Here is a 26,724-nt window from a genome sequence, read left to right on the forward strand (position 1 = left end):
GCACGCCTATCGTATCCGGTCAATTTCTACATGCATTCATGTACACTCACAAAGACTTGTTCCGTATCCGCTCTAGACTTTAGTAGACCGGACATATAACTGTTTATACCTGTCCATTTCAGTGGCGTAAAATAACTACAAACTAAGTACATTTACTTAAAGTAGTGTACTTGAGTATTTATTTTATTTGTACATCTCAGACTAGGCAAATATTGTACTTTTACTCCACTACATTTATTTTACAGCTTTAGTTACTATTTACTTTGTAAATTTAGATTATTACAAAACATGGCTTTCTCGCGATTGGTCCATTTTTTGCCTGTGGGCTGGGCTTATTATCAGTTGTATTTTGTGCGATTAAAGCTCGATTGTTTACACTTCTTCGTACGACGTTGTCGTACGACGGAAAAAAGCAGACCTACAAGCCCACACCACGTCGCGTTCGGAACCCATGTCGGACTTGTACATCTGCTTATTTTTCGGCATTGGGGGAACATGGCGGCTGTTAGGAGACCACAACAACTTTCGCCGCGTTTACGCATGAACGGGAGCGTTTTAACAATACACCATTTAAACAGAGTCTTGTTTTAAATCAACATAGATATTTTAAATATTCGATTGAATTGTGTCGAATTTTAAGTGCAGAATGAGCTGAAAGTTTGCTGAAAGGGCATTCTTTTGTAGGAGTTTGAATAACATTAATGTAGAGGTGAACAATGCTCATGTGTGTCTCTCTGGAGACTGAAGGCTTTAATTCTATACATTTGATACAATCAAAACAGAAATGTAGACTGTTATACTGTCCTTATGGACGAACAGGTTTGGCTTACACCAGTAATAACAATGTTACAGGTTATTAGCTAAGCCGGCTGGCTTATTTGTCTACTTAAAGGCTCAAGGAAAGATTTTAATTTTTCTATTTGAAAAGACGAATAATTTCGGTCCTTTTTCATACTAGTGTAATGCGTCTGCATTGTAACTTTTGAAACAACCCATTTTGTCTTAACTTGCATGTTCAGGACTTGGACAGTTCCTTGTCTCTCAGGTACCAAACATACGTTATTACGGGTTATTAGAGAATCATTAGACCAGTATTTTACAGATCATCAGTATAGACACCAGTCTGTAGAAATATAAACGCCAAGAAGAGCTAAACTTTAGCTGCTAAAGTAACTGCAGAGATCTGCTCATAATGGATAACTCCAAGGGACGATTCAGCAGACGGCTGGTAAGTGAACACAAACCAAATTTTAATTTTGACAGTCAAAACACATATACTAGCCAAGAAGATTGCACATTCATTGACTGTATATAGGTTAATTACAATAAACCACTGAACCACTCAAACCACTCAAAAAAACACATTTAGAATGAGAACATTCTGGGAACAGGCTATATTGTAGATGTCGTTTTTGACTTCCGTGCTGTAACACAGTTATGCATTAGTTGTGGAGGCTTCTGTGTGGCTTTGTCAGAGTTTCCCAGACGAAAAAGGACTGTTTGAGGCAGAAAGTGAATTTGTACATTCACTACATTGATGAGTACATGAGAGTGGTGAGTGTGTGCAGACAGACTAACAAGCATGCTTCATGTTCAAGCGCAGTTATTGTGCAAAAGCTCAAACATGCGGCCAAAACTGCTTTTACATTGTGAAAGCATGAACAACAGGAAAGGACACATGGCATAGAATCTGTTGAGATGAATGTGTGTATGTAGGCTGCGTCTTTTCTGTTATCGTGGGGAAAGCTACAAGCAGAGAGCTTGTCGATCTGCTATTTTCTGCTGAGGTAAATAATAACCGATTTATAACTGAATAATCCAGAAATGCTTCTTTAAAAAATAATAATATAGTAAATGGATTAGTCTGATTAACCACCTAAACCTGTATTAAACTTTATTGTACAACAATGGTGGCGTATAAAACAAATACTGAAAATAGCCGGGGGGGGAAATCATTAATTATAATCATGGAAAAAGTTTAATTGTGATATTGACTTGAAGTCATATCGCCCAAGACCGGGTGTGTGTGTGTGTGTGTGTGTGTGTGTGTGTGTGTGTGTGTGTGTGTGTGTGTGTGTGTGTGTGTGTGAGAAAGAGAGAGAATTGTGTGTTAACCCATTCTGAACGGGAACCCATTTTGGTGTTAAGAATCATGTTATGCTTTAAGCTATTGAAAAATAGCAGATCTACGGTGGCGCGCTACGAGCTTGTAGGTCTGCTATTTTTGAAAAATCGAAGAACGACTGACATTTTTTAGAATCTGATCTCGGGTCAGAATGGGGTTAATCAGACCAGTGTGTGTCCAGTGGAAACCTCGTATGAATCTGATCTCAGGTCAGAATGTGTTAAGACGTCAGTGATGGAGCAGAGATCCGCTAACAGACTGAGGGGTGGGAGGGGCAGGGTGACAGCGGACACACTGATAACAACAAGCCCAGCCAGCCCAGGCCACTGCTCCCTCATTCCCTCGGAGCAGGCAGAGAGGGAGAGACTGGGCAGGTTGGAGTTCCGCAACACAGCAGTGGGAAATGTGGGAAGAGGGGCACAGACGGAAAGAGGCGAAAGGAAGGAAGAGAAAGACACAAAAAGACAAGGTGCCATGAGGTGTTTCCAACTTTCACTGTATCTCATCTCGTACTCTAGTCTAGTAGACGAGACGGTAATATATCCTGAGTGTTGATTTCACTCAGATTGATGGATAGCATTGGAGAATGAGGGGGAAGCGGGTGAGAGTGGTGGGTTGAATCGACCTTGCATGGATGGTAAAAGATATCTGTAGTGGAGGAAAATAGTTGACACTTGTGGATTACAAAAGAAGCGAGGCGACTCAGGCGAGTATTAGTAAAACTGACTTATTTTTCATCCTCGATTGATTGTTGCTTCCTTTTTGTTATTGGGTAGATTATGTCTTTTGCTGTCAAGCAACGTGCTTGTGCCACTTTGTCTCTCAGCTGGTCTTGTGCTATAGCAGTAACTGCTGGGTGAGACGGGCTCACTCCCTAAAGGCAATGGGACATGAAGCCATCTCAACACAAGCTCACAAAACATTGCATTGCGGCGCGTTGTGATCTTGTAGATCTTTCTAATTTTTGGTGCATGATCATACTGTCTGGCAATGAAGTATAAATCAGGCTTAATGTAGCTTGACACTTGTGTATTCAGCAGGTGACAGCTACAGTAAATGTCTCGGATAAATGCTAAAGGCTGATACCGTGTTAGCAAACCGTGTGAGACTGAGTGCATGCGTGTACGACTGTACGTGCGTGTGTTGATTGATTCCTGACTGAAAAAAGGGGAAAGGTTGTGATGGCTATTTTCCAACTTTTTATTATTATGATTTAAGTTTTTTTTTGTTTAGATTAAGTGCAGGATTAGGTTTGTCATGTCAATAGAAGAATGTTATTAGACATTATTCTCAAAGAGGGTGGGCATTGTTATAAAGGTGCTGTGTCACTGCGTCCTCTGAGTTGGCTCGCAGCCCAGCAAACCACATTATTGATTAGGCCTGACAGCAGCAGCAGCAGCAGCAGCACACAGTTTACCAGCTGAGCCTCACTCAGACCAGTGTCATTTTCTACACACTAAACGGAGGAAGGACCACATGGAAGACAGCTTGAGAGCTGGACCATTATCATCATGTAAAAGTGTGGTGTGGTATTTATTAAAATCACACATCAAACCATTCAACCTTTTGGGTTTGTATATCGACTAATATTTTCGCCTACTCAATGAAGTATAGGGTTTAACCCATTCTGACCTGAGATCAGATTCATACGAGGTTTCCACTAGGACACACACTGGTCTGATGAACCCATTCTGACCTGAGGTCAGATTCTAAAAATGTCAGTCGTTCTTCGATTTTTTTCAAAAATAGCAGACCTACAAGCTCGTAGCGCGCCACTCGGTGGCGCGCTATGAGCTTGTAGATCTGCTATTTTTCAATAGCTAAAGCATGACATGATGCTGACACAAAAATGGGTTCCCGTTCAGAATGGGTTAAGTGGCTTAACTGCATTCACTTTTATGTTCATCGTCACACTTGTCAGTTGTCAGACAATGCTGTGTTGACAGTCATAACTTCATAAGTGAGGTAATGTAATGTTTTGAGGAGATGAAGCATGAAGTCAGGCAGTGTTTGTTCAGCACACTGGAGTGGAGAATAGATCTGAGCAATTATTACATTTTCCGTGTTGCTTTGTTGAAATATAAGAGTTTCATCGACTCATAAAACTTTCGTTCTTCCGATGTTTTGTCTGTATTGGTCCAAAGTTCAAAGCTTGAATTTTCAATTGAGTGCTATAGCGCCACCCTTTGGCCAATGGTCGTGGGCTTCGTATCCTCACCGTTTGGCATGGCCGGCCTCTACCATATTGCAGAGTTTCATGAAAAACGACAGCACGGTTCAGCCAGAACTGCTATTTCTGGCAGAAATAGAAAAAGCAGAAGAAAAATCTTGACAAAAAAGGTCCCTTCGGGACGGGCTTGGTCCCTTAAAAAGTTGATTATGCTAGGAATCTACATAAGCAAGATTAGGTTGGTTATTGGTTCTAAAATATCACTTGATAAGATATATTTGCAGTTAATTGGAGAGGTGGGACAGCTTGTGGCCAGGAGGAGGTGGAATGGGGGATGGGGATTGGGGGTCTTGCTGGTGCAGAGATGGAGGGGGATTATCCCTTGTTCATCTGCCATGAGTCGGGGGCTCAGAGTCAGTGCTCCAACAGCCGCATGGCATGGAACTCTGCAGTAACGTCTCTGGTCTTATCTCAAAGTGTAGCATTTACTCTTTTACTGTGATTCCAATTTCCACCAGACTAGTTCAGTCTCTACTAGGCACACCACCAAGACTGATATGGTTAGCAGCACGGAGACAAAAATGTGTGTCTGCAATAGCATCTTTCCATTATGTACGTGACACCAACCTGTCAACACGCCCCCTACACGTCAGTCAGCAGAGTGTGCACTGGGTAGTGCTGCACGATTCTTGCTCAAATGTGAATCTCGATTTTCCTCCACAAGTATTGAGATCACGATTCTCACACTCATTTTGTCCATGCAAATATGCATTGTCTTTTGTCTGTAGTTAAATGTGCTGGACACCTGGACCTCTCTTAAAGTCTCTCTCTCTCTCTCTTGTAGCAAAAACATTAATTTAAAATGAATTGGACAGCCAACAATGCTGCAAAATTCTTGCTCAAGTTTAGAAATGATGATCATCATCATCTCACGTGTCTTTTTTTTCCATTAAATTGTGCAGCACTAGCACTGGGGCTAACTCTTTTGAGATAGCCCCAGTGAAAAATATTTGATGTAATATAATGTTGTGTCCATAATCTCTGCCCCACCATACACAGTCATCCCCTTCCAGTAGCAGCTAGACTATTTGTTTTCATCAGTGTTTTCTGGGGAAGCTTTCAAAAGGGACTCTAGCACTTTGGAACAAATCAAAGCAAACTAGTTGGAATAATGTAAAAATAAAGGTTGCATCTTTGCATTTAATTTGAATTAATATGCATATCAGTATGCCTAATAAACCATGTAATAAGAATGCCTTGGGGTTTAGTTTTTTTCCGAAGTCTGCAACTGCCTCTAGAATTGTGTATGAAAGCTTGTATTTGACACTGCATTTAAATTGTTATCACATGCATTCCTAGACAAAATCAATACCCTTGCATGGCTTCATGCTGTTCTAACTTATGCCTTCCTGCCATATAATAACCATCAATTGATTATTTTATTTTAAAAATAATATGTTATTTTATTAAACATTGATTCAACTGATTAGCTCGATTAACTGTCGCACCCCTGATCTCAACTCTCCATGTGACTCTGTTCTTTCTTTCTCTCTCTCCTGTCTTCTCTTTTCCTCTGCTCATCAACTCTTCCTCATAGCGCGCGGGCACCCGGCGGCGCTACCATGACGACGGCATCTCGGACGAGGAGATCGATGGCAGGAGGACCTTTGACCTGGAGGAGAAGATCCACAGCCAGAGGTTCCACTCGGACAGGATCCGACGCCTGGAGGGGAAAGGTATAGACATACTGTACATACAGTACACACACACACACACACACACACACACACACACACACACACACACAGGTTTATCTTGCAGATGTTCACACGTCTTTCATGTTTTCAGACTTCACATACGAGTATGTCCAGAGAGGAGGGCTGAGGGATCCCATCCTCTTTGAGAAGCCTGACTGCCTGGGAATCAAGTAGGTCTTCATCCTCTGCACTCACTAGTCCCTCATCTACAGTAGACCAGAATATTGCATGTCGTGGGCCTCCAAATAATTGGCCAAACAATACGATTTTAACCCATTCTGACCTGAGATCAGATTCTTAAAATGTCTTCTATGTCAGTCGCTCTTCGATTTTTCAAAAATACCAGAACTACAAGCTCGTAGCGCGCCACTTGGTGAGCTTTCATCATGATACTGGTAATTAGGAACTTAATTAAATAAATTATAGTCAATTTAACGACGAACACTTTAAAGATTTTAATATTGGCCCTGAGCAGCAGTCTGACAAACATTTTGGCTCCTCAGGCCTTCATCAGCGTTTTGCTGCATGCATGCTGAACTAGAAGCCATGATTTTAGCATCAATAGTAAAACTACAAACAAAGAGCATATATACAGAAATGACACCATCTCATAATGAGCATTAGTGATGCCATATGGTCCATATTTGCCCGTGTGGGGAAAAAAGGCAAATGTTTGCTGTGGGTGTTGTTGTGTTGGTTGAATGATGGTGCCTGGAACTGGGTGTATAACCTTGTCGCTGTGCTGTCCACTCTACAGGGTGCCAGGCCCAGACTTCACTGTCAGCGACGTCAAGAACTTCGTTGGTAAGATTTCCACTCAACGGCTCGGAAATATTTCCTGAGAGGCTATTTGTATTATAATTAACAACATATCGCACTGTTGCGAACGATCGTTGACTTTTCCTGAGAACCTTAATTTAACACATTTTGGGGAAGGGAACCCCTTTTGGTGTTTTAAACATTATGTTATAATTTAGCTATTGAAAAATAGCAGATACACAAGGTCATAGCGCGCCACCGAGTGGCGCACTATGTGTCACAGTCACAGACTTTGCCTGTCTAGCTCTTGTTTTTCTATGTTATGTTCTACTTGTTTTGATTCTATGTTCTGTTTATCTAGCTGTTGCATGTCTATGTTCTTGTTCTAGTTGTTTTGGTTCTATGTTCATGTCTTCCCCAGGTGTTTCTCATGTGTAATCAGCCCTCCTGTGTATATTAGTCTTGTTCCCCAGTCAGTCCTGGTCGGTTCATTGTTTAGTGTCACTCTGCATTTGTGATTTCTGTTCTGTTCACCTGTTAAATAAAATACCCAACCATGGACTACTCCTGCCTGGCTGTCCTGCATTTGGGTCCTCACCACCACCACCACCAGATCGTAACAGAATGAACTGACCATAATCATGAACCCAGCAGAGTTACTACTTTTAACAAAGAAGGTGTTGATTTTTGAAAGTGTGGTGAATCGTCTGGTGGCCTCTCCTCCTAACCTGCGTGCTGAAATTCGAAGGGAGATTTCAATCCAGCAGCAGTGGTTTACAGAGAGGCCATGGGTGAGCCATTTTGTTCCCCATTTTGTGGTAGTTTGTGGGAGGCTTAAGAACTTTGAAACCAGCTCACTACCACATACTCCTCAGCCATCTACCCACTCCATTAGGGTTGGAGTGTTGAGTTTGCATCCCACTAGCCCTGATGCTAATCAGCAGAAGAACCACTATATGGATTTTTTTCCCCATTTTCGAGGCAGTGAAGAAGTTCTTTCAGAACAACTTCATGCCACAAATCCGTATTATGGCACCCGCCTGGCTCGGGGAGGTCCCCGTTGTGTCAACAAGCGGGGGGATGTCTCCCGGGGTCTCCCAGCCACCAAGCCCACCCGGACAGCCCTGTCACGTCCTGCTGCAGTCCCACCTGTAGCCCTGTCACGTCCTGCTGCAGTCCCGCCTGTAGCCCTGTCACGTCCTGCTGCAGTCCCACCTGCAGCCCCTTCACGCCCTGCTGCACTCCCGCCTGCAGCGGTGCAGCCCCGTCACAGGCCTGCACTACGGCAGCGGGACCCCGGGGGTGTTTTTCAGCTACCTGACCCCTGTTCCTCGCTCCCAGTGACTTTGTCTCCTCCACCACCCAGCCTGCCCAGCACTCCACTGAGTGCTGTGCTGCCCGGCGTCCACGAGCCCTTCCCGGCGGCCTCCATTGGTGACCTGCCTGCGCCCTCTGCACCCTCACCGACTGTACCTCCTGCTGACCTGCCAGAGCCCTTGCCGGCCATCTCCCTAGGTGTCCTGCCTGCGCCCTCTGCACCCTCAACAGTCCTTTCAGCCGGTGACCTGCCAGAGCCCTTGGCAGTCAACTCCAGTGGTGACTGGCGTCAGTCTGACGTTATGGAAGCTCTGGCCCTGGGATTTTTGTTCGGCTGCTTCCGTCAGCTGCTGTCTGCCGGCTCTCCATCTCCAGAATCTGCAGCACCCTCCTCATCCCCTGGGTGTGCAGTGGTCTCTGGGGTCCCAACATCCTCGTCTCCTGGGTGTGCAGCGTCCTCTGGGGTCCCGTCTCCAGAGTCTGCAGCATCCTCCTCCTGTTCTCCGCCTGCAGTCCCGCCTGCAGCCCCGCCTCTGCCTGCAGTCCCGCCTGCAGCCCCGCCTCTGCCTGCAGTCCCGCCTGCAGCTCCGCCTCTGCCTGCAGTCCCACCTGCAGCTCTGCCTCCTCCACCTGCAGTCCCACCTGCAGTTCCACCTCTGCCTGCAGTTCCACCTGCAGCTCTGCCTCCTCCACCTGCAGTTCCACCTGCAGCTCCGCCTCTGCCTGCAGTCCCACCTGCAGCTCCGCCTCCGCCTGCAGCTCCGCCTCCGCCTGCAGTCCCGCCTGCAGCTCCGCCTCCGCCTGCAGTCCCGCCTGCAGCTCCGCCTCCGCCTGCAGTCCCACCTGCAGCATCTCCGGCGTCGCCTCAGCCTGCAGCATTCCCGGCGTCGCCTCCGCCTGCAGCTTCCTCTGCGGTCCCGTCATCTGCAGCGTTTTCTGAGGCCCCGCCGCTGCAGCTCGCCTCCGAGGCCCCGCCGCCGCAGCTCGCCTCCGAGGCCCCGCCGCCGCAGCTCGCCTCTGAGGCCCCGCCGCTGCAGCTCGCCTCCGAGGCCCCGCCGCTGCAGCTCGCCTCCGAGGCCCCGCCGCTGCAGCTCGCCTCCGAGGCCCCGCCGCTGCAGCTCACCTCCGAGGCCCCGCCGCTGCAGCTCGCCTCCGAGGCCCCGCCGCTGCAGCTCGCCTCCGAGGCCCCGCCGCTGCAGCTCGCCTCTTGGGTCCCGGCTTCTGAGTCTGCAGCGTCGTCTCCTGAGTCTGCAGCCCTCCCTCCTGAGTCTGCAGCTTCAGCCCCAGAGCCTGCAGCATCTCCTGTTGCTCCGCCTGCAGCATCACGTCCAGCTCCTGCAGCTTACCCGGCTCCGCTTCCACGGTCTTCCGCCTCGTCTCAGCCTCCAGGCCGCCCTCCTGACTGCACCTCCTCAGCCTCCACGTCTCGACCTCCGGGCCGCCCTCCCGATGGTGACACTGCCTCATCCCAGCGTCCTGGCCGTCCCCCCGATGGCGCTCGTTCTGCCACCGCCCATCCTCCTGGACGTCCCCCTGAGATCACCAGACTTGCCTCTGGCCGTCGTCCTGGCCGCCCACCTGAAGATCCCCTTGGCCCTGCCTCAGTTTCCCTCCTCCAGGCCCCCTCCACCCACCCTGCTCGTTCCTCATTGAGGTTTTGGGACGTCTGGGATCCGTCCCTTGAGAGGGGGGGTACTGTCATGATCTGTCACTCCACAGACCATGTCTCCTCCCTGGCCACTCCCTCATTTTCATCCCATTCACTCACCTGCTTCTAACTCCCTCGTCATTCCACCTGTGAACAATTCCTCAATCTACCTTCCCCCTATAAGACTGGACTCATGACAAACATTCAGTGTCAGTTCATTATTTTGTTGTAGCAGATGCATGTTCCTGGTTTTCCTGTTGTTCCTGGTTTTTGACAGTTTGGACATTTCTGATTTGATTCCTACGTGCTGCTCTAGTGTGAGTTTTTGTCCTGTTTCCTGAAATCTACTGTTGTAAGATTTATGCCTGGATTCCAGAGTTTCATCTTCTTTGTAAGATATTTTTGATTTATTAAATACTTTGAATTAGACACCGTTTCCTGTGACTCTGCATTTTGGGTTCATCACTCTGCCTCCGCGTGACAGAATGAACCGACCAGTATGGATCCAGCAGACAGCACCCTGACCCCAGCCTGTCTACACCTGGTGAGGCCTTGAGGTGTTAATGGACAATGAAGCTCGGGCTAGTGGACTGTTGGAGGCGCAGTTTGTTTGTTGTGGAGCTGGTCTGACTGTTGGAGAGAATGCTACTGGAGCACCACCGGCTGGTAGATTGTGATGTCCTGGTCGTGGATCTTCTGGTACCTCTCCTCAAAGTCCTGGTTGTGCACTGATTGCGCTTCGCTGAAGTCCTGGATGTGGGGATTGTCCAGTGTCCAGCTTTGCTTCGGCCCCAGTGTATACATTCCTCCCGTTGGCAGTGGAAGAAAGCTCTGGGGGGTTCCAGCCCCTTTCCCTGTCCTTCGGCCCCCATCTCCCTTTGGCATGTGGAAGTAAGCTCCGGGGTTTCAGCCCCTTTCCCTGCCTTTTGGACCCTGTGATTCTGCCCTACCCGTACCAGCAGCGGAAGAAAGCTCCGGGGGGTTTCAGCCCCTTTCCCTGCCTGCCCCCCCTTCTACCTGTACCCTCAAGCCCGTTCTTGTCCCCTCTTCATGAACATTATGGGACGTCATGAGCCGTCCCTTGAGGGGGAAGTACTGTCACAGTCACAGACTTTGCCTGTCTAGCTCTTGTTTTTCTATGTTATGTTCTACTTGTTTTGATTCTATGTTCTGTTTATCTAGCTGTTGCATGTCTATGTTCTTGTTCTAGTTGTTTTGGTTCTATGTTCATGTCTTCCCCAGGTGTTTCTCATGTGTAATCAGCCCTCCTGTGTATATTAGTCTTGTTCCCCAGTCAGTCCTGGTCGGTTCATTGTTTAGTGTCACTCTGTATTTGTGTCTTGTTCACCTGTTAAATAAAATACCCAACCATGGGTTTTGATCACTACTCCTGCCTGGCTGTCCTGCATTTGGGTCCTCACCACCACCACCACCAGATCGTGACACTATGAGCTTGTATAGTCTGCTATTTTTTTTTAAATCTTAAAAATGTGGCGCAAATCTTTGAATATTATATATTCTTTCAAAGTGAATGTTTTTAAGGTCCAATTAACCCTCAGGTCTAAATGGGTTAATCGGTCCCGATATCGGACAATGATTAAAACTAAAATCAAAATGTCAAAAATCAACACTGCTTCTCGCCACGGTGTCCCCAGGCGGCAGGCGTATGATCGACGTGATGGACGTGAGCACGCAGAAGGGGACAGAGATGTCCATGGCCCAGTGGAGACGCTACTACGAGACGCCACCGTCTCAGCGGGAGAAGCTCTACAACGTCATCAGCCTGGAGTTCAGCCACACCAAGATGGACCAGCCACACCTGGTGCAGAGACCCAACACGGTATGACTGGTGGGAGTCGTCAACTACTCCTAGAAAAAAAGGACGATCAGTTCTACTCACGAAGAGACGCACACACACACACACACACACACACACACACACACACACACACACAAACACACAAACAAACACACACACGAGTGATGATTTATTTTCATAGTTTCATAGACATGGAGATGAGCTTTCAAAACAGTGTCACATTTCTTTAACCAATTAAACTCTGTATACTTTGTTGACCTATGGGTGGTCTCCTATGGGTCTATACTTGATCCCATCCTTTTTTAACCCTCTTCACCAAATGCCTTTGCCGAAAATAGACGATCTAGATTAAGCTCACAAGGTGTCCGACTCGGAATGCATTGTGTTGTGAGCTTGTAGACGGGCTGTTTTCGTGGACATGTTTGCCCACTTGTGCTGAATGTTCAGCTACTGTATTATGACATGCCACTTAGCAGGGCTGCCAGGGTTTGTATTTGTATTTATTTATTTAGCACAGTGAAATATAAGACGGGTAAAGTGCTAGGCTGAGGCAAAAAAGCCCAAGGGGCCTCTACCTATATAAACTATAATGAAACATTGTACATGAGATGTAGAATATCCAGAAAACATGATTGCAGTATATAAAACATAAACAAAACAACAAAACAAAAACACAACAAGAACATGATTAGAACTTTTGGTTATTTACATGATTAGAGAAAAGAATAGATGATACAAAGAAATATAATTAAGTGATCTGGTCAATTAAGTGGGTCCACACTTATGTTTGAAATGTTTTAATGAAGTACAATCTGAAGAGATTGCTGTATAGGTGTTCCATAGGGTTGAAGTGAAACATCCATACAGGTACTTGCAGACACATAACATGCATGTTGTTAATCTTATTGGTGTGTAGGTGGATCTGATCGACTGGGTGGACAACATGTGGCCCCGTCACCTGAAAGAGCGACAGAAAGACTCCACCAACTCCATCACAGACATGCAGTACCCCAAAGTACAGAAGTAAGAAGTCACATCCACATCCATTTTTAGAGTTGCAATTTGACAACCATTTGTACACTCTGACTCACAGCTCTTGTTTATGTGTCTTTGTGTCTTCAGGTACTGTCTAATGAGTGTTCAGGGATGTTACACAGACTTCCACATTGATTTTGGAGGGACGTCTGTCTGGTACCACATACTAAGTGGATGCAAGGTGGGGAGTCACACTTGTGGAAGCCTTCAATTTGAACTCGCCAATCAAATTCCTTCTGCCTAAGTTATTAAAATTATTACCATGTCATTATGTCTTATATCTTAACTCTGTAATTGCGGCTAGCTGTTAGCATAAACCCCAGTTCCCTGTGCCACCATACACGTTCACTTTAAAAGACGGAGTTTGCCCTTCCTTCATCCATTATATAGACGGAGTATACATTGGTACGTATACGGACCTGGGATATGACGCCACCTAGCGTCGACGTCCGTATATGCGTACTTGGGGGAAAAAGAACCCCTTTTGGTGTTAGCATTATGTTATGCTTTAGCTATTGAAAAATGGCAGATCTACAAGCTCGTAGCGCGCCACCGAGTGGCGCACTACGAGCTTGTACTGTAGTTCTGCTATTTTTGAAAAATGGAAGAACGACTGACATCGAAACATAGCTTTTTCAGAAAACTGTCAGGATGTAGAAGATATTTTTAGAATCTGATCTCTGGTCAAAATGGGTTGAAGACACCTAGGCGGCCTGACTGCGTGATTGCGTAGTATGACGTGATATTCGTCACACTTCAATTTATTCAACTAATCAATGTTATTCTAATATTCTATAGTGACACTTTGTACACATAGAGAAGATCAAGACCATACTCTTACAAACACTCAACAAAATTCTTGCTCATGAGGGAATTGTTGATGGCGAAAACTGTCAATATAAAAAAACCTGGAACAGAACCTAGCTGTAGGCGGTGGGTGGCCATTAGAGTCGGGTCTTATTAAACCTACTAGGATTGACCCGTGGCGGCGGATCAGGAGTGGTGCCCAATTTATGCTAGCCTGGCATCGCCAAAACTAAGGATTTCGTTCTGGGAGATTAGTCTGGTTTCCAGAGGCTACATCTATACTTGTGTTACGGTGTTTGCCAAAAATAGCAGATCTACAAGCTAATGTAGCCTCTCCGGTGTATGGGCTGCAGATGTCCTCTTTAGAGAGAGAGAGAGAGAGAGTTCAGTAGTGTGATGGTGTGGTTTGTTGTGGTCCTCAGGTGTTCAGTGGTGTGATGGTGTGGTTGTTGTGGTCCTCAGGTGTTCAGTAGTGTGATGGTGTGGTTGTTGTGGTCCTCAGGTGTTCAGTAGTGTGATGGTGTGGTTGTTGTGGTCCTCAGGTGTTCAGTAGTGTGATGGTGTGGTTGTTGTGGTCCTCAGGTGTTCAGTGGTGTGATGGTGTGGTTGTTGTGGTCCTCAGGTGTTCAGTAGTGTGATGGTGTGGTTGTTGTGGTCCTCAGGTGTTCAGTAGTGTGATGGTGTGGTTGTTGTGGTCCTCAGGTGTTCAGTAGTGTGATGGTGTGGTTGTTGTGGTCCTCAGGTGTTCAGTAGTGTGATGGTGTGGTTGTTGTGGTCCTCAGGTGTTCAGTAGTGTGATGGTGTGGTTGTTGTGGTCCTCAGGTGTTCAGTAGTGTGATGGTGTGGTTGTTGTGGTCCTCAGGTGTTCAGTAGTGTGATGGTGTGGTTGTTGTGGTCCTCAGGTGTTCAGTAGTGTGATGGTGTGGTTGTTGTGGTCCTCAGGTGTTCAGTAGTGTGATGGTGTGGTTGTTGTGGTCCTCAGAGTTCAGTAGTGTGATGGTGTGGTTGTTGTGGTCCTCAGGTGTTCAGTAGTGTGATGGTGTGGTTTGTTGTGGTCCTCAGGTGTTCAGTAGTGTGATGGTGTGGTTGTTGTGGTCCTCAGGTGTTCAGTAGTGTGATGGTGTGGTTGTTGTGGTCCTCAGGTGTTCAGTAGTGTGATGGTGTGGTTGTTGTGGTCCTCAGAGTTCAGTAGTGTGATGGTGTGGTTGTTGTGGTCCTCAGGTGTTCAGTAGTGTGATGGTGTGGTTGTTGTGGTCCTCAGGTGTTCAGTAGTGTGATGGTGTGGTTGTTGTGGTCCTCAGAGTTCAGTAGTGTGATGGTGTGGTTGTTGTGGTCCTCAGAGTTCAGTAGTGTGATGGTGTGGTTGTTGTGGTCCTCAGGTGTTCAGTAGTGTGATGGTGTGGTTTGTTGTGGTCCTCAGGTGTTCAGTAGTGTGATGGTGTGGTTGTTGTGGTCCTCAGGTGTTCAGTAGTGTGATGGTGTGGTTGTTGTGGTCCTCAGGTGTTCAGTAGTGTGATGGTGTGGTTGTTGTGGTCCTCAGGTGTTCAGTAGTGTGATGGTGTGGTTGTTGTGGTCCTCAGGTGTTCAGTAGTGTGATGGTGTGGTTGTTGTGGTCCTCAGGTGTTCAGTAGTGTGATGGTGTGGTTGTTGTGGTCCTCAGGTGTTCAGTAGTGTGATGGTGTGGTTTGTTGTGGTCCTCAGGTGTTCAGTGGTGTGACGGTGTGGTTGTTGTGGTCCTCAGAGTTCAGTAGTGTGATGGTGTGGTTGTTGTGGTCCTCAGAGTTCAGTAGTGTGATGGTGTGGTTTGTTGTGGTCCTCAGGTGTTCAGTAGTGTGATGGTGTGGTTGTTGTGGTCCTCAGGTGTTCAGTAGTGTGATGGTGTGGTTGTTGTGGTCCTCAGGTGTTCAGTAGTGTGATGGTGTGGTTGTTGTGGTCCTCAGGTGTTCAGTAGTGTGATGGTGTGGTTGTTGTGGTCCTCAGGTGTTCAGTAGTGTGATGGTGTGGTTGTTGTGGTCCTCAGGTGTTCAGTAGTGTGATGGTGTGGTTGTTGTGGTCCTCAGGTGTTCAGTAGTGTGATGGTGTGGTTGTTGTGGTCCTCAGGTGTTCAGTAGTGTGATGGTGTGGTTGTTGTGGTCCTCAGGTGTTCAGTAGTGTGATGGTGTGGTTGTTGTGGTCCTCAGGTGTTCAGTAGTGTGATGGTGTGGTTGTTGTGGTCCTCAGGTGTTCAGTAGTGTGATGGTGTGGTTGTTGTGGTCCTCAGGTGTTCAGTAGTGTGATGGTGTGGTTGTTGTGGTCCTCAGGTGTTCAGTAGTGTGATGGTGTGGTTGTTGTGGTCCTCAGGTGTTCAGTAGTGTGATGGTGTGGTTGTTGTGGTCCTCAGGTGTTCAGTAGTGTGATGGTGTGGTTGTTGTGGTCCTCAGGTGTTCAGTAGTGTGATGGTGTGGTTGTTGTGGTCCTCAGGTGTTCAGTAGTGTGATGTTGTGGTTGTTGTGGTCCTCAGGTGTTCAGTAGTGTGATGGTGTGGTTGTTGTGGTCCTCAGGTGTTCAGTAGTGTGATGGTGTGGTTGTTGTGGTCCTCAGGTGTTCAGTAGTGTGATGGTGTGGTTGTTGTGGTCCTCAGGTGTTCAGTAGTGTGATGGTGTGGTTTGTTGTGGTCCTCAGAGTTCAGTAGTGTGATGGTGTGGTTTGTTGTGGTCCTCAGAGTTCAGTAGTGTGATGGTGTGGTTGTTGTGGTCCTCAGGTGTTCAGTAGTGTGATGGTGTGGTTGTTGTGGTCCTCAGGTGTTCAGTAGTGTGATGGTGTGGTTTGTTGTGGTCCTCAGGTGTTCTGGCTCATCCCCCCCACCCCCCACAACCTGGAGCTGTATGAGCACTGGGTGCTGTCGGGGAAGCAGGGAGACCTCTTCCTGGGAGACCGAGCCACAGACTGCCAGAGGATAGAACTGAAGCAGGGCAATACCTTCATCATTCCTTCAGGTGAACACACACACACACACACACACACACACTCTCTCTTTCTCTCTCTCTCTCTCTCTCTTATGGTTAACCATGGTTAGGTGTGTTTCTCCTGAGTCTCCTCAAATAAATTATTCCCTCCCCCAAATGTGAAGGCTTTTTATTGGTCCACCACGTTGTGTGTGTGTGTGTGTGTGTGTGTTTTGTGTGTTTCTTTTGTAACCACTGTTCTCTGTTGATATGAGAGAGGTGTGTCACTCACTATACACCGGTATACCAGTCCTTCAATTTGTGTGTGTATGTGTGTGTGCGTGTGCACGTGCAGGTTGGATTCATGCAGTGTACACCCCTGTGGACACCATCGTGTTTGGAGGAAACTTCCTTCACAGCTTCAACGTCCCTATGCAGCTCAACATCTGCAACATCGAAGACCGCACACGGGTTAGAGCACACACACACACACACACACACACGCATACAGTACACGCATGTAATTTTGCATAGAATGAACAACAATAATGCTTTGTTTTTACTCCGGAAATCGGTGATCTACAGGCTCAACGTGTTGCCGAACGACTGACATAGAAACATAGCTTTTTCAGAAAACTGTCATTTTCAAACAGATATTTTTAGAATCTGATCTCAGGTCAGAATGGGTTAATGCTGTGGTGTCTGTCTGTGTGTTTGTGCCAGGCACCAGTTCTCTTGCTGTGGTTAATGGTATGTGTGTGTGTTTGTGCCAGGCACCAGTTCAATTGCTGTGGTTAATGGTATGTGTGTGTGTGTGTGTGTGTGTGTGTGTGTGTGTGTGTGTGTGTGTGTGTGTGTGTGTGTTTGTGCCAGGCACCAGTTCTATTGCTGTGGTTAATGGTATGTGTGTGTGTGTGTGTTTGGACCAGGTACCAGTGAAGTTCCGGTATCCCTTCTACTATGAGATGTGCTGGTATGTGTTGGAGCGCTACGTCTTCAGCGTCACCAAAACCTCCTACCTCACACCAGAGTTCCAGAAACACTCCCTCGGCATTGGTAGGCACTAACACACACACACACACACACACACACACACACACACACACACAGCAAAATACATGTGCACAAACCTAACTACTACCCAAAGCAACGATGTGTTGTGTACAGTACAGTGAGGGCTGTAGAATGGTCAAGCTGGAAACATTCCCATGAAGTGTTGCTTGTAAAAATGCACAGGTGTCGTGCCTGAAAAATGCTGCCTGCTGACATGCTTTCATGTAGCACTGGTGTATGCACTAGGGGGCAGTGTTGCATTTTCAAACTAGAATGTATAGGAAACTGCATGTCACCAGTAAAACACCTCTCAAACAGCTGTGTTTACAAGCAACTCCAAACTCCAATTATTGTCGGTTTCGGCCGGTAACACGCGGGAGTCTATCCCCGTTACAATGCGTTAGACCCCTGGGAGATGGATTGCTGAAGTGGAGCGCGACACCTACCATCAGCCCCCAGTACTTGCCAGTACCCGCACGACTTGTTGCACCAAGCCGTGCTACTCATTCGCTGAGTTGGCGGTGCCCGGGATCGAACCCATGAACTTGTGGTCCAAAGGCGAGAGCTCTATACCGACTGAGCTACCCGGATACAGCTGTCTTGAGAAATTGCATTAAAGGTAACCTCAGGTTCTTTGCTGCAGGTCTGAAGAAGCCTCCTCCGTCGGAATCTGCATCTGATGAGGTGAAGGTCAAGGAAGAAGAGGAAGAGGAAGAGGAGGACGAGGAGAGCACGGCTGTGGCACAGCTGTCCGCTAAGCCTGGGGTCAAAGTTCATATGACACCCTACGAACTGGAGGGTCTGTGGAACCTGCTGGGAAAGCTGGAGTCACTGCCCACCAATAAGAAGTGTGTCCCTGCAGGAATACACAACGCCCCCGCACTGCTCGCACACGTCAAGGTACCACATGGACAACCTGTGTGTGTGTGTGTGTGTGTGTGTGTGTGTGTGTGTGTGTGTGCGTACAGCCGTGGTTCCCAAACCTTTTCATATCAATGACCCCCAAAATGACACTCTTTAGCCTGCGGACCCCCATTACAAAAGATATGGCCCCATAAGAGAAGAGTTTTTACAACTCTAGCAGTGATTTTCAACTATTTTCATTTCAAGGACCCCCAGTTTGATATACGGACTCCCATTTAATGGCATTTCTATCTCATAGACCCCAATTCATATTGTAAAATCAATGTTAATTTAACTCTGAGAGTGTACAAATGGAACCAAATGGATATTGAATGCAAGAACATATACAGTATCTCACACTGGAGAACCTGACATACTTTAAGGACTACATTTGTAATCATCTCCTCTCCGTCTCTCCTCCAGGCGTTGCTGAGGGAACACGCCAATGACATCCCCAAGCTGTCCTACACGGGGATACCCCTCATCACATGGCCCAAGAGGGTGAGCACAGCATGTCAAATAATCCAAATCATCATAGCCCTTGCGCTGGTGATGATATTAACCCATTTTGGGCGGGAATCCCTTTTGGTGTTAGCATTATGCTATGCTTTAGCTATTGAAAAATAGCAGATCTACAAGCTCAGGCGCACTACGAGCTTGTAGGTCTGCTATTTTTGAAAAATCGAAGAACGACTGACATGGAAACATAGCTTTTTCAGAAAACTGTCAGGATGTAGAAGACATTTTTAGAATCTGATCTCAGGTCAAAATGGGTTAACAGTTGAGCTAGCTCTATATTCTGATGGTATTCATTGTATAGTGTTTGTTCAGTAACAACGGTCGCCCCATCTGTCATAAACATCATTTATGTTCAGGTCGGGGTACCAATTCCAATCAGGAGAGAGAACTCATACAGGATAAACAAGTTAAATTGGACGTAACCAAACAAAAAAAAGATGAGCATGCAAAATATAAAATTGAAACCAATAAATGGGTTATCTTTCCAGATTGAATACAATTTGTAAGCCCCCATTAAGTGTATTTTCTGACTGTTCAGTAACGGGATCTCCCCCGTCTCTCTAGACACTATAACAATGACTATACTATCAGAATATAGACCTTTAACTTTTTAATAAAAGACACAATGGAAAAGTGGTCCCGGCACTAATGACTGAAAATGCAAACTTTCAGGCTTAGGATGTTATTTCTGTCAGTTCTCCATCTTGAAATATAATTGTACTCCTTGGTTTCTGTACCCTGCCCTTCTGTCGTTGATTGTTAATTATGTTGATTAGAAACAGGGGCAGTCATTCAGTCAGTGAGTCAGAGCAAACAGTCAGGGTGGAAGCAAACTGACTTGCACACACCTTTTTGTTGCCTATTATATTGTCTATTTTTTTGTTTTGATACGTTTATTAAACTTTAGTCTAGTGTAAGAAGACAAAGCATTGGAACTACATTCAGCGAGCGAGTAAGACTATACATTTTAAATCTTGTTTTGATATATTTTAGAATATTTTCAAAGAAAACCTGAGGTAATACAGCAAATGCATAGAAATGGTATGGTAGTATGGTTAGGATCATAGGTTATTAAACCAAGAACCTATAATCAGTCTAAGCAGCATGATCGAAAAATCTATAATCTGTACATTGAACTGTGACCTTGTTTGTTACCTTGACTGTTGATGTTTAATACTAAAACTAGTGGTCCTCTTCCTCCTCCAGCCGTCGTGGTACCAGCCTCCCCCTCCTCCTCCCCCCCCTCCTCGTCCTAAACTAGCCACCACCCCAGTCGTCCCACGACCACAGAAACCAGCCTCCTCCATGTCGGTGTTGAGGAGACGCAGAGTCCGGTAACAACACACACACACACACACACACACACACACACACACACACACACACACACACACACACACACACACACTCTCTTATTTAGCTCACAACGTGTCGCATCGCCTATAACCTAAAACACATGTCCAAAATTGGGATGCCACTCCAGGTTGAATGCACACAAACCACTGATACAGTAAAACAAATCTGTAACGTTTGGATAGTTCTACTGCATTATATACAGCAATGTTAATGTGTGTCAACAAATTCCCTAGTCACACCTACTCGTGTCACGGCACAGTGGCCTGAGACGCACTCTGTTTGAGAACCACTGCTGCATAGAGTCACTTTGTAGCTTTCCTCCTGTCATTTCATGTAGATCGCGCTTTCCTCCTGTGATTTCATGTAGATCGCGCTTTCCTCCTGTGATTTCATGTAGATCGCGCTTTCCTCCTGTGATTTCACGTAGATCGTGCTTTCCTCCTGTGATTTCATGTCTGCTTGTGTGTTTGTTTCTAAAGGTGTAAGCGCTGTGAGGCCTGCATGAGGACAGAGTGCGGGGACTGTAACTTCTGCAGGGACATGAAGAAGTTTGGCGGACCAGGGAAACTCAAACAGACCTGCGTCCTGCGCCAATGTCTCGCTGTGAGTGTGTTTTATGTATTCTCTCATTTGACTTTAAAACTGTTATTGTAAGTGTAACCCATCTGACATCTGTATGGCGCGGCAGTGGCTCAGGGGTAGAGCTAGCCCCTCTCAGGACCCCCTCGGTTGAGCTCTTTTCAACCCGTAGGGTCCCTTCGCATTTCTTCCACTCTCTATGGTAGACAGCTGTACATACGCTCCGTTCAGGCCGATCTGCGCTCCGCTTAAGTGGTGGTGAGATGTTTCAAAGATGCATAAAACTGGTATAGGAGACAACAGAAACGTGGAAGAATTTTCATTTGGATAAAAGCGCTACATAAATGCACCATTTACCATATGGTAGAGTATATTAAAACAAATACAACTAGTACATCTGCAGTGGTTGGAGGAGGACTCTCTACTCCTCCACTGATACATTTAGACCCTGGTAGGACAAGTATTACTGCCTGAACTTCATTAGCATAATATCTCTCCAGGGCACGTGGCTATTCATGGATTTACTGTCTTCAAAAAAATAAGAGCCTGCTCTGAAAACACCGTGGCAGAGCAGAGAGATAACCCCCCCCAAAAAAACATATATATATTTGGTACATTAAAATGTGGTGTGTGGCCCTGTCAGCCTGGCCTGCCCCTGTCAGTGGTCTGTGAGATCTATTAATATGTTGTGTGGTGTCCTGTCAGCCGGGCCTGCCCCTGTCAGCGGTGTGTGAGATCTGTAAGGAGCCCAACCAGGAGGAGGCAGGAGACCCTGCCTTCACGCTGATGGAATGCTCCAACTGTGCCCAGATTGTCCATCCTGGCTGCCTCACGGTGGGTAATAATTACACGCGCGTGCGTGTGCGTACCACGCATGCACACATATTATCAGAATGTCTGGGAATACATTTCTTCGCCTATTTCTAAAGGTGTCTACTAACGTATCCCACATTGGTTTCTATTCAACCACCTTAGGGGAATTTTTGACGGCATGAAATTTAGAACATTATATTGGTATTATGGTACCCCAACGTTCAGCAGCTGTCAAAAAATGAAGACAATTCTTGGTAAGAAATGTATTCCCAGATTTTATATAGCAGCATTTTCAGAAAACTGTTCAGAATCGGCCTCAGGCCTAAATGGGTTAAAAGTTATTTTCTGTGCATCTCTGTCCAGGTCCAAGGTGAAGGGGTGGTGAATAAAGACCTGCCCAGCTGTTGGGAGTGTCCTAAGTGTGTTCAAGGGATCACTGACCCAGAGGTAAGTAACCACCTTATGTTGTTGATGACACACACACACACACACACACACACACACACACACACTAGGGCTGGGCGATTAATCGAATTTTAATCGAAATCGCGATTTTTGGATTTGGACGATTTAAAAAAAAGTTAATCGAAAATCGTTTTTCCCTTTAACTAGGGCATTTACGGTAAATCTCTCTCGCACCTGCCTGCAGGCTGCCGGGCTACCGTAGTTACTTCCTCCTCCCTCTGCCGCGCAGAGAGAAAAGCACATAGAGTTGTATAATAACTCTATGGAAAAGCAGCGTTAGCATGTCTGCCACGGGGAGCGATAGGAACAAGGATTTAGTTGCTAAAATAGGCTAGACAATGTCTGTCGTCTTGAAATGACTCGGCTTCTCCGTTTCAGATGTGGAGCAAACTACTCAGCGTTGTAAAAGTTGTGGATGCACACGCCGCTGTGCTTGTGTATGTTTTCCGGGTGCTGGAGCAGGTTGGGACGCTCGTGTTGCCTTCTCTCACAGGCACAGACTTTTTACGGGGACAGGTTTTAGTTCCGACATAGTGGAGGGTCGGTCCCTGTGGGAGAGTAGTGTGGGAGACGGCAGCACGCATGGAGAATGGACAGGCATAGCGGCGAGAGTAGCTCTGGTCCATAGCCCTGATGCTAATTCTACCCTAGCATTAGGGCTATGGATCAGAGCTAATCGGGCGAGTGGGACAGCTTTAATATCAATACCGTGTCCCGACCTACTGTCCCTTATTATCGTAAAGTTGGGTAGTGTACACTACTGTTTATTTTGCATCGAGGAGCCAATAGCCATGTGTGTCTGACTGTACGTCGTCTCGGCTAAAAACAAAGGGAAAGCCTGTTTCGCCGTACGACCTGTTGCATCAGCGTGCAAAAAAATAGCTGATCTGCAAGCTCACGACGTGTCGCCTCCGCAACACTCTGTGAGCTAGTAGATCGGCTATTTTCAGCACACGTAAAAATGGAGGATGAGACGTTCAGAAACTTTTGCCGTGACAGTACAAGCATCAGCTGTCACAAGTTGAAAAGAGATGTGGCATCATTATTTTTCACATGGCCCATATGACGAGACAGAATAAAATTGAAAAAGGATTAGGCCTACAGATTCAGTGGCATTTCACATTGCAAAGGGTGCAGGAAGAGTGGGCACCTAAACATTAAATTGGCTATTTTTTAAGAATTAATTTGGACATTTTGTAAACGTTTTCACTTTAATCCGAAAGGGGATTTATCTTTCTTTGTTTAAAAGGATCCCTGGCCAGACAAATATGCCTTAAAACACTATACTTGCCCTCTATAACTAAAAATAAAAACACCTTCAATATTTGTATTTCTTTCATAAAATAAAGTTGGGTAGTGTACACTGTTTATCTTTCACTCAATAGGAACTGCTCCTGTCCAAGTTGAGGATGTCATATGACATACTGTATGTCCAGCCCCAGGGAATGCATGGCATGCACATGCTAATAAAAAGTATTTAAATATTGCTTTGATGCTCATATTATTCTTAGGAAGTATTAACTTGTTTTTATTAGCATATGCATTCCATAGGGCTGGACCACACATGGACATATATCAACCTGCGATGGGAGCAGTCCCTATTGATTGAAAGATTATCCATTTATGAAAGAAATTAAATATTGTGTTTTTATTTATTTTTATTCATAGAGGGCAAGTGTAATGTTTTAAGGCATATTTGTCTTTAGCCAGGGATCCTTTTAAGTTTTGGACTTTATTCCAATAGGAAAATTCACATTTGTTTGCGTAGTTAAAAAAAAAAAAAAAAAACAACATTTTGAGACAATGTATTTATTTTACTGAAAAATAATCGAAATCGAAACCGAAATCGAGGTTTCAGAGAAAATAATCGAGGTTATTTTTTTTGGCAAAATCGTGCAGCCCTAACACACACACACACACACACCTGTGAGTGGGGGAAAATCGTTACGTGAACCTAATGTCGTGATTCGAATCGTATCCTGAGTTCAGTGTTGTTTTTGGCAGCAAATTTCTATTTTAGTTTAGTCTTAGTCTTTGGACTGAAACTTCATTTAGTTTTAGTCACATTTTAGTCAAGCTCAAAATCGCAGTCGCAGCGCGACGCGTTGTGAGCTTGTAGATCGGCTATTTTCAGCATGCAACCAAGAGTAAAATGACTTATACTGGATCTCTTGTCCACTAGTCCCTTCCTATCATTTTAGTCTAGTTTTTATTTGTCGACGAAATTGTCAGTATATTTAGTCTTAGTTTTAGTCATCATAGCTTTAGTTTTCATTTAGTTTCCATTCGTTTTTGTCAGTGGAAAAAGGTAGTCGACGAACATTTTTCGTCTTAGTTTTAGTCGACGAAAACAACACTGCCTGAGTTGAGTGAATCGTTACATGCCTAGCACGTACAGTACGTACAATGTCTGTCAAGCAACCATTTACTCACAAAAAAGTTACATGCTTAGATTTTATTTTCAAATGAGGGAAAACATGCTAACATACCGGATACACAGTCGCATCTCACATGATTTCTGGATCTCGGTATGCATGCATTCTAACTGTGTGTTTGAAACTAACAGATATAATGTTTCCCGTCTGACTTTTGTCATTTTCTTTTATTCTTCTTTGTTTTTATTTGACTTACTATTTAATTTTACTTTTTTTTTTACATACATTTTACATTTTACTTTGACTATTGTTTATTTTATTTCATTTCTTTGTATATTTTTCATTTGATTTTGTTTATTTGGGATTTTAAATGTTGTACTTTTATTATTTTCCGTGTTCCTTTACGTACTTTGTGGGTGGGTCAGTCCTCGGGCAGTGATGAGTCGTTGGTGGTCAGCCCCCACCAGCACCACCAGCAGCCCCAGCAGCATCAACTCCGTCCCCACCACGGCCCCTTGCTCCTCAGGCTGGGCCCCGGGCCCTCGTCTGCCGTGGGGGGCCCCGGAGGCTCCTCCCAGCAGGACGGGGAGGTGGTTCGCTGTGGGTTCCTCCCTCCACCACCTCCTCCTCCTCTTCCCTCCTGCTCCTCCTCCACGCTCCTATTGGTGGCGGCCCCTCTGACCTCTCAGCCTATCAGCTCGAGACTGGTGAGAGGCCCCGCCTACTCTCCGTTACATCCATCCGTACATTTTTGCGTGTTTTGTCCCCACCCCGCTATTTTTATTTTTTCTCCTGCCCCTTCCCCCAGTTTCCAAGAGAAGAGGCTAACGAGATCCCCATAAAGAATGGGATTCTTTATTTAAATGGCTCAACTTGGACGTTTGTCTTACATCTAACTGACAGTGAATTGATGTTGTAAGTAACGTTGTCTTACATCTAACTGACAGTGAATTGATGTTGTAAGTAACGTTTGTCTTACATCTAACTGACAGTGAATTGATGTTGTAAGTAACGTTGTCTTACATCTAACTGACAGTGAATTGATGTTGTAAGTAACGTTGTCTTACATCTAACTGACAGTGAATTGATGTTGTAAGTAACGTTGTCTTACATCTAACTGACAGTGAATTGATGTTGTAAGTAACGTTGTCTTACATCTAACTGACGGTGAATTGATGTTGTAAGTAACGTTGTCTTACATCTAACTGACAGTGAATTGATGTTGTAAAAGTAACGTTGTCTTACATCTAACTGACAGTGAATTGATGTTGTAAGTAACGTTGACAATTTCAAACGTCTTCTAGCGAATGTTAAAGGATAAAGAGTGCTGTAAAAGAGTGAAAGCTCTGTATTAAGATGGTAATCCTTGCTAGAGTGTTTGTTCAGCGGCGGTGTTCCGCCACCTCTACGGCTCTTTAGTAAACAGAAGATTGTTCCGCCACCTCTACGGCTCTTTAGTAAACAGAAGATTCCAATTTCCATCCGTTGTTGATGAACACAGGCGTACGTACATGCATAACTGCTGAAATATCCATCGCAGAAGGATGAGACTGATTGCTTTCGCAGCTTGTCTATAGAGTCATTTCACTTCCCGGCATAATTTCTTGCTACAATATTAACGTCAAATTGGACATTTCACGGTGATACTATGTACAGTTCTAGGTTGCTATTGTTGTGGGATTGGGCCACTAGGTTGCTATTGTTGGGGATTGGGCCACTAGGTTGCTATTGTTGGGGATTGGGCCACTAGGTTGCTATTGTTGGGGATTGGGCCACTAGGTTGCTATTGTTGGGGATTGGGCCACTAGGTTGCTATTGTTGGGGATTGGGCCACTAGGTTGCTATTGTTGGGGATTGGGCCACTAGGTTGCTATTGTTGGGGATTGGGCCACTAGGTTGCTATTGTTGGGGATTGGGCCACTAGGTTGCTATTGTTGGGGATTGGGCCACTAGGTTGCTATTGTTGGGGATTGGGCCACTAGGTTGCTATTGTTGTGGGATTGGGCCACTAGGTTGCTATTGTTGGGGATTGGGCCACTTCTTAAAGTGTACATTTCAAGGGCCTTGTCTCTGTCTACAACTGAGGAACTTCCTCAGTTGGTCGGAGTGCTACAACCTCTGAAGCTTGGAAAACGGTCGCTGTCGCTGCTCGCTCAGCGATTATTTTTTTATTCCCCCCTCAACGGCTTCTTGTTGTGACATCATCACTGCGCGTCCATCCGCTTGCTGTTGCTACCACTCGCCATATTGTTTTCCCCGAGGAGGGTTGGGTTTGAGGAGCGCTTGTTTTTGTTAACCTC

The 26,724-nt window shown here is 45.7% G+C and overlaps 1 protein-coding gene across 3 annotated transcripts in view; it reads left to right on the plus strand.

Annotated features, from left to right (window-relative positions):
• The first annotated feature begins 492 nt into the window (after positions 1-492).
• The window catches only part of kdm2aa (lysine (K)-specific demethylase 2Aa), a 39,806-nt gene continuing 13,574 nt past the window's right edge, over positions 493-26,724 (plus strand). Inside the window, exons 1-17 of one of the 3 annotated variants that reach the window (XM_080759590.1) lie at positions 493-1,228; positions 5,893-6,031; positions 6,144-6,222; positions 6,810-6,856; positions 11,432-11,616; positions 12,512-12,618; positions 12,718-12,811; positions 16,259-16,412; positions 16,717-16,832; positions 17,291-17,417; positions 18,058-18,314; positions 18,741-18,818; positions 20,043-20,170; positions 20,672-20,795; positions 21,477-21,605; positions 21,948-22,031; positions 24,850-25,131. In XM_080759590.1, coding sequence (XP_080615716.1) covers positions 1,193-1,228; positions 5,893-6,031; positions 6,144-6,222; positions 6,810-6,856; positions 11,432-11,616; positions 12,512-12,618; positions 12,718-12,811; positions 16,259-16,412; positions 16,717-16,832; positions 17,291-17,417; positions 18,058-18,314; positions 18,741-18,818; positions 20,043-20,170; positions 20,672-20,795; positions 21,477-21,605; positions 21,948-22,031; positions 24,850-25,131 — 2,166 coding nt within the window. In that variant the 5' untranslated portion in view covers positions 493-1,192. Of the gene's footprint in view, positions 1,229-2,482; positions 2,595-5,892; positions 6,032-6,143; positions 6,223-6,809; positions 6,857-11,431; positions 11,617-12,511; positions 12,619-12,717; positions 12,812-16,258; positions 16,413-16,716; positions 16,833-17,290; positions 17,418-18,057; positions 18,315-18,740; positions 18,819-20,042; positions 20,171-20,671; positions 20,796-21,476; positions 21,606-21,947; positions 22,032-24,849; positions 25,132-26,724 lie in introns of those variants that run through there. The other 2 variants (XM_080759589.1, XM_080759591.1) reach the window with 2 other exon arrangements.

The sequence above is a fragment of the Protomyctophum bolini genome (assembly GCF_963924005.1).
Source record: "Protomyctophum bolini genome assembly, chromosome: 3".
NCBI lineage: Eukaryota > Metazoa > Chordata > Actinopteri > Myctophiformes > Myctophidae > Protomyctophum > Protomyctophum bolini.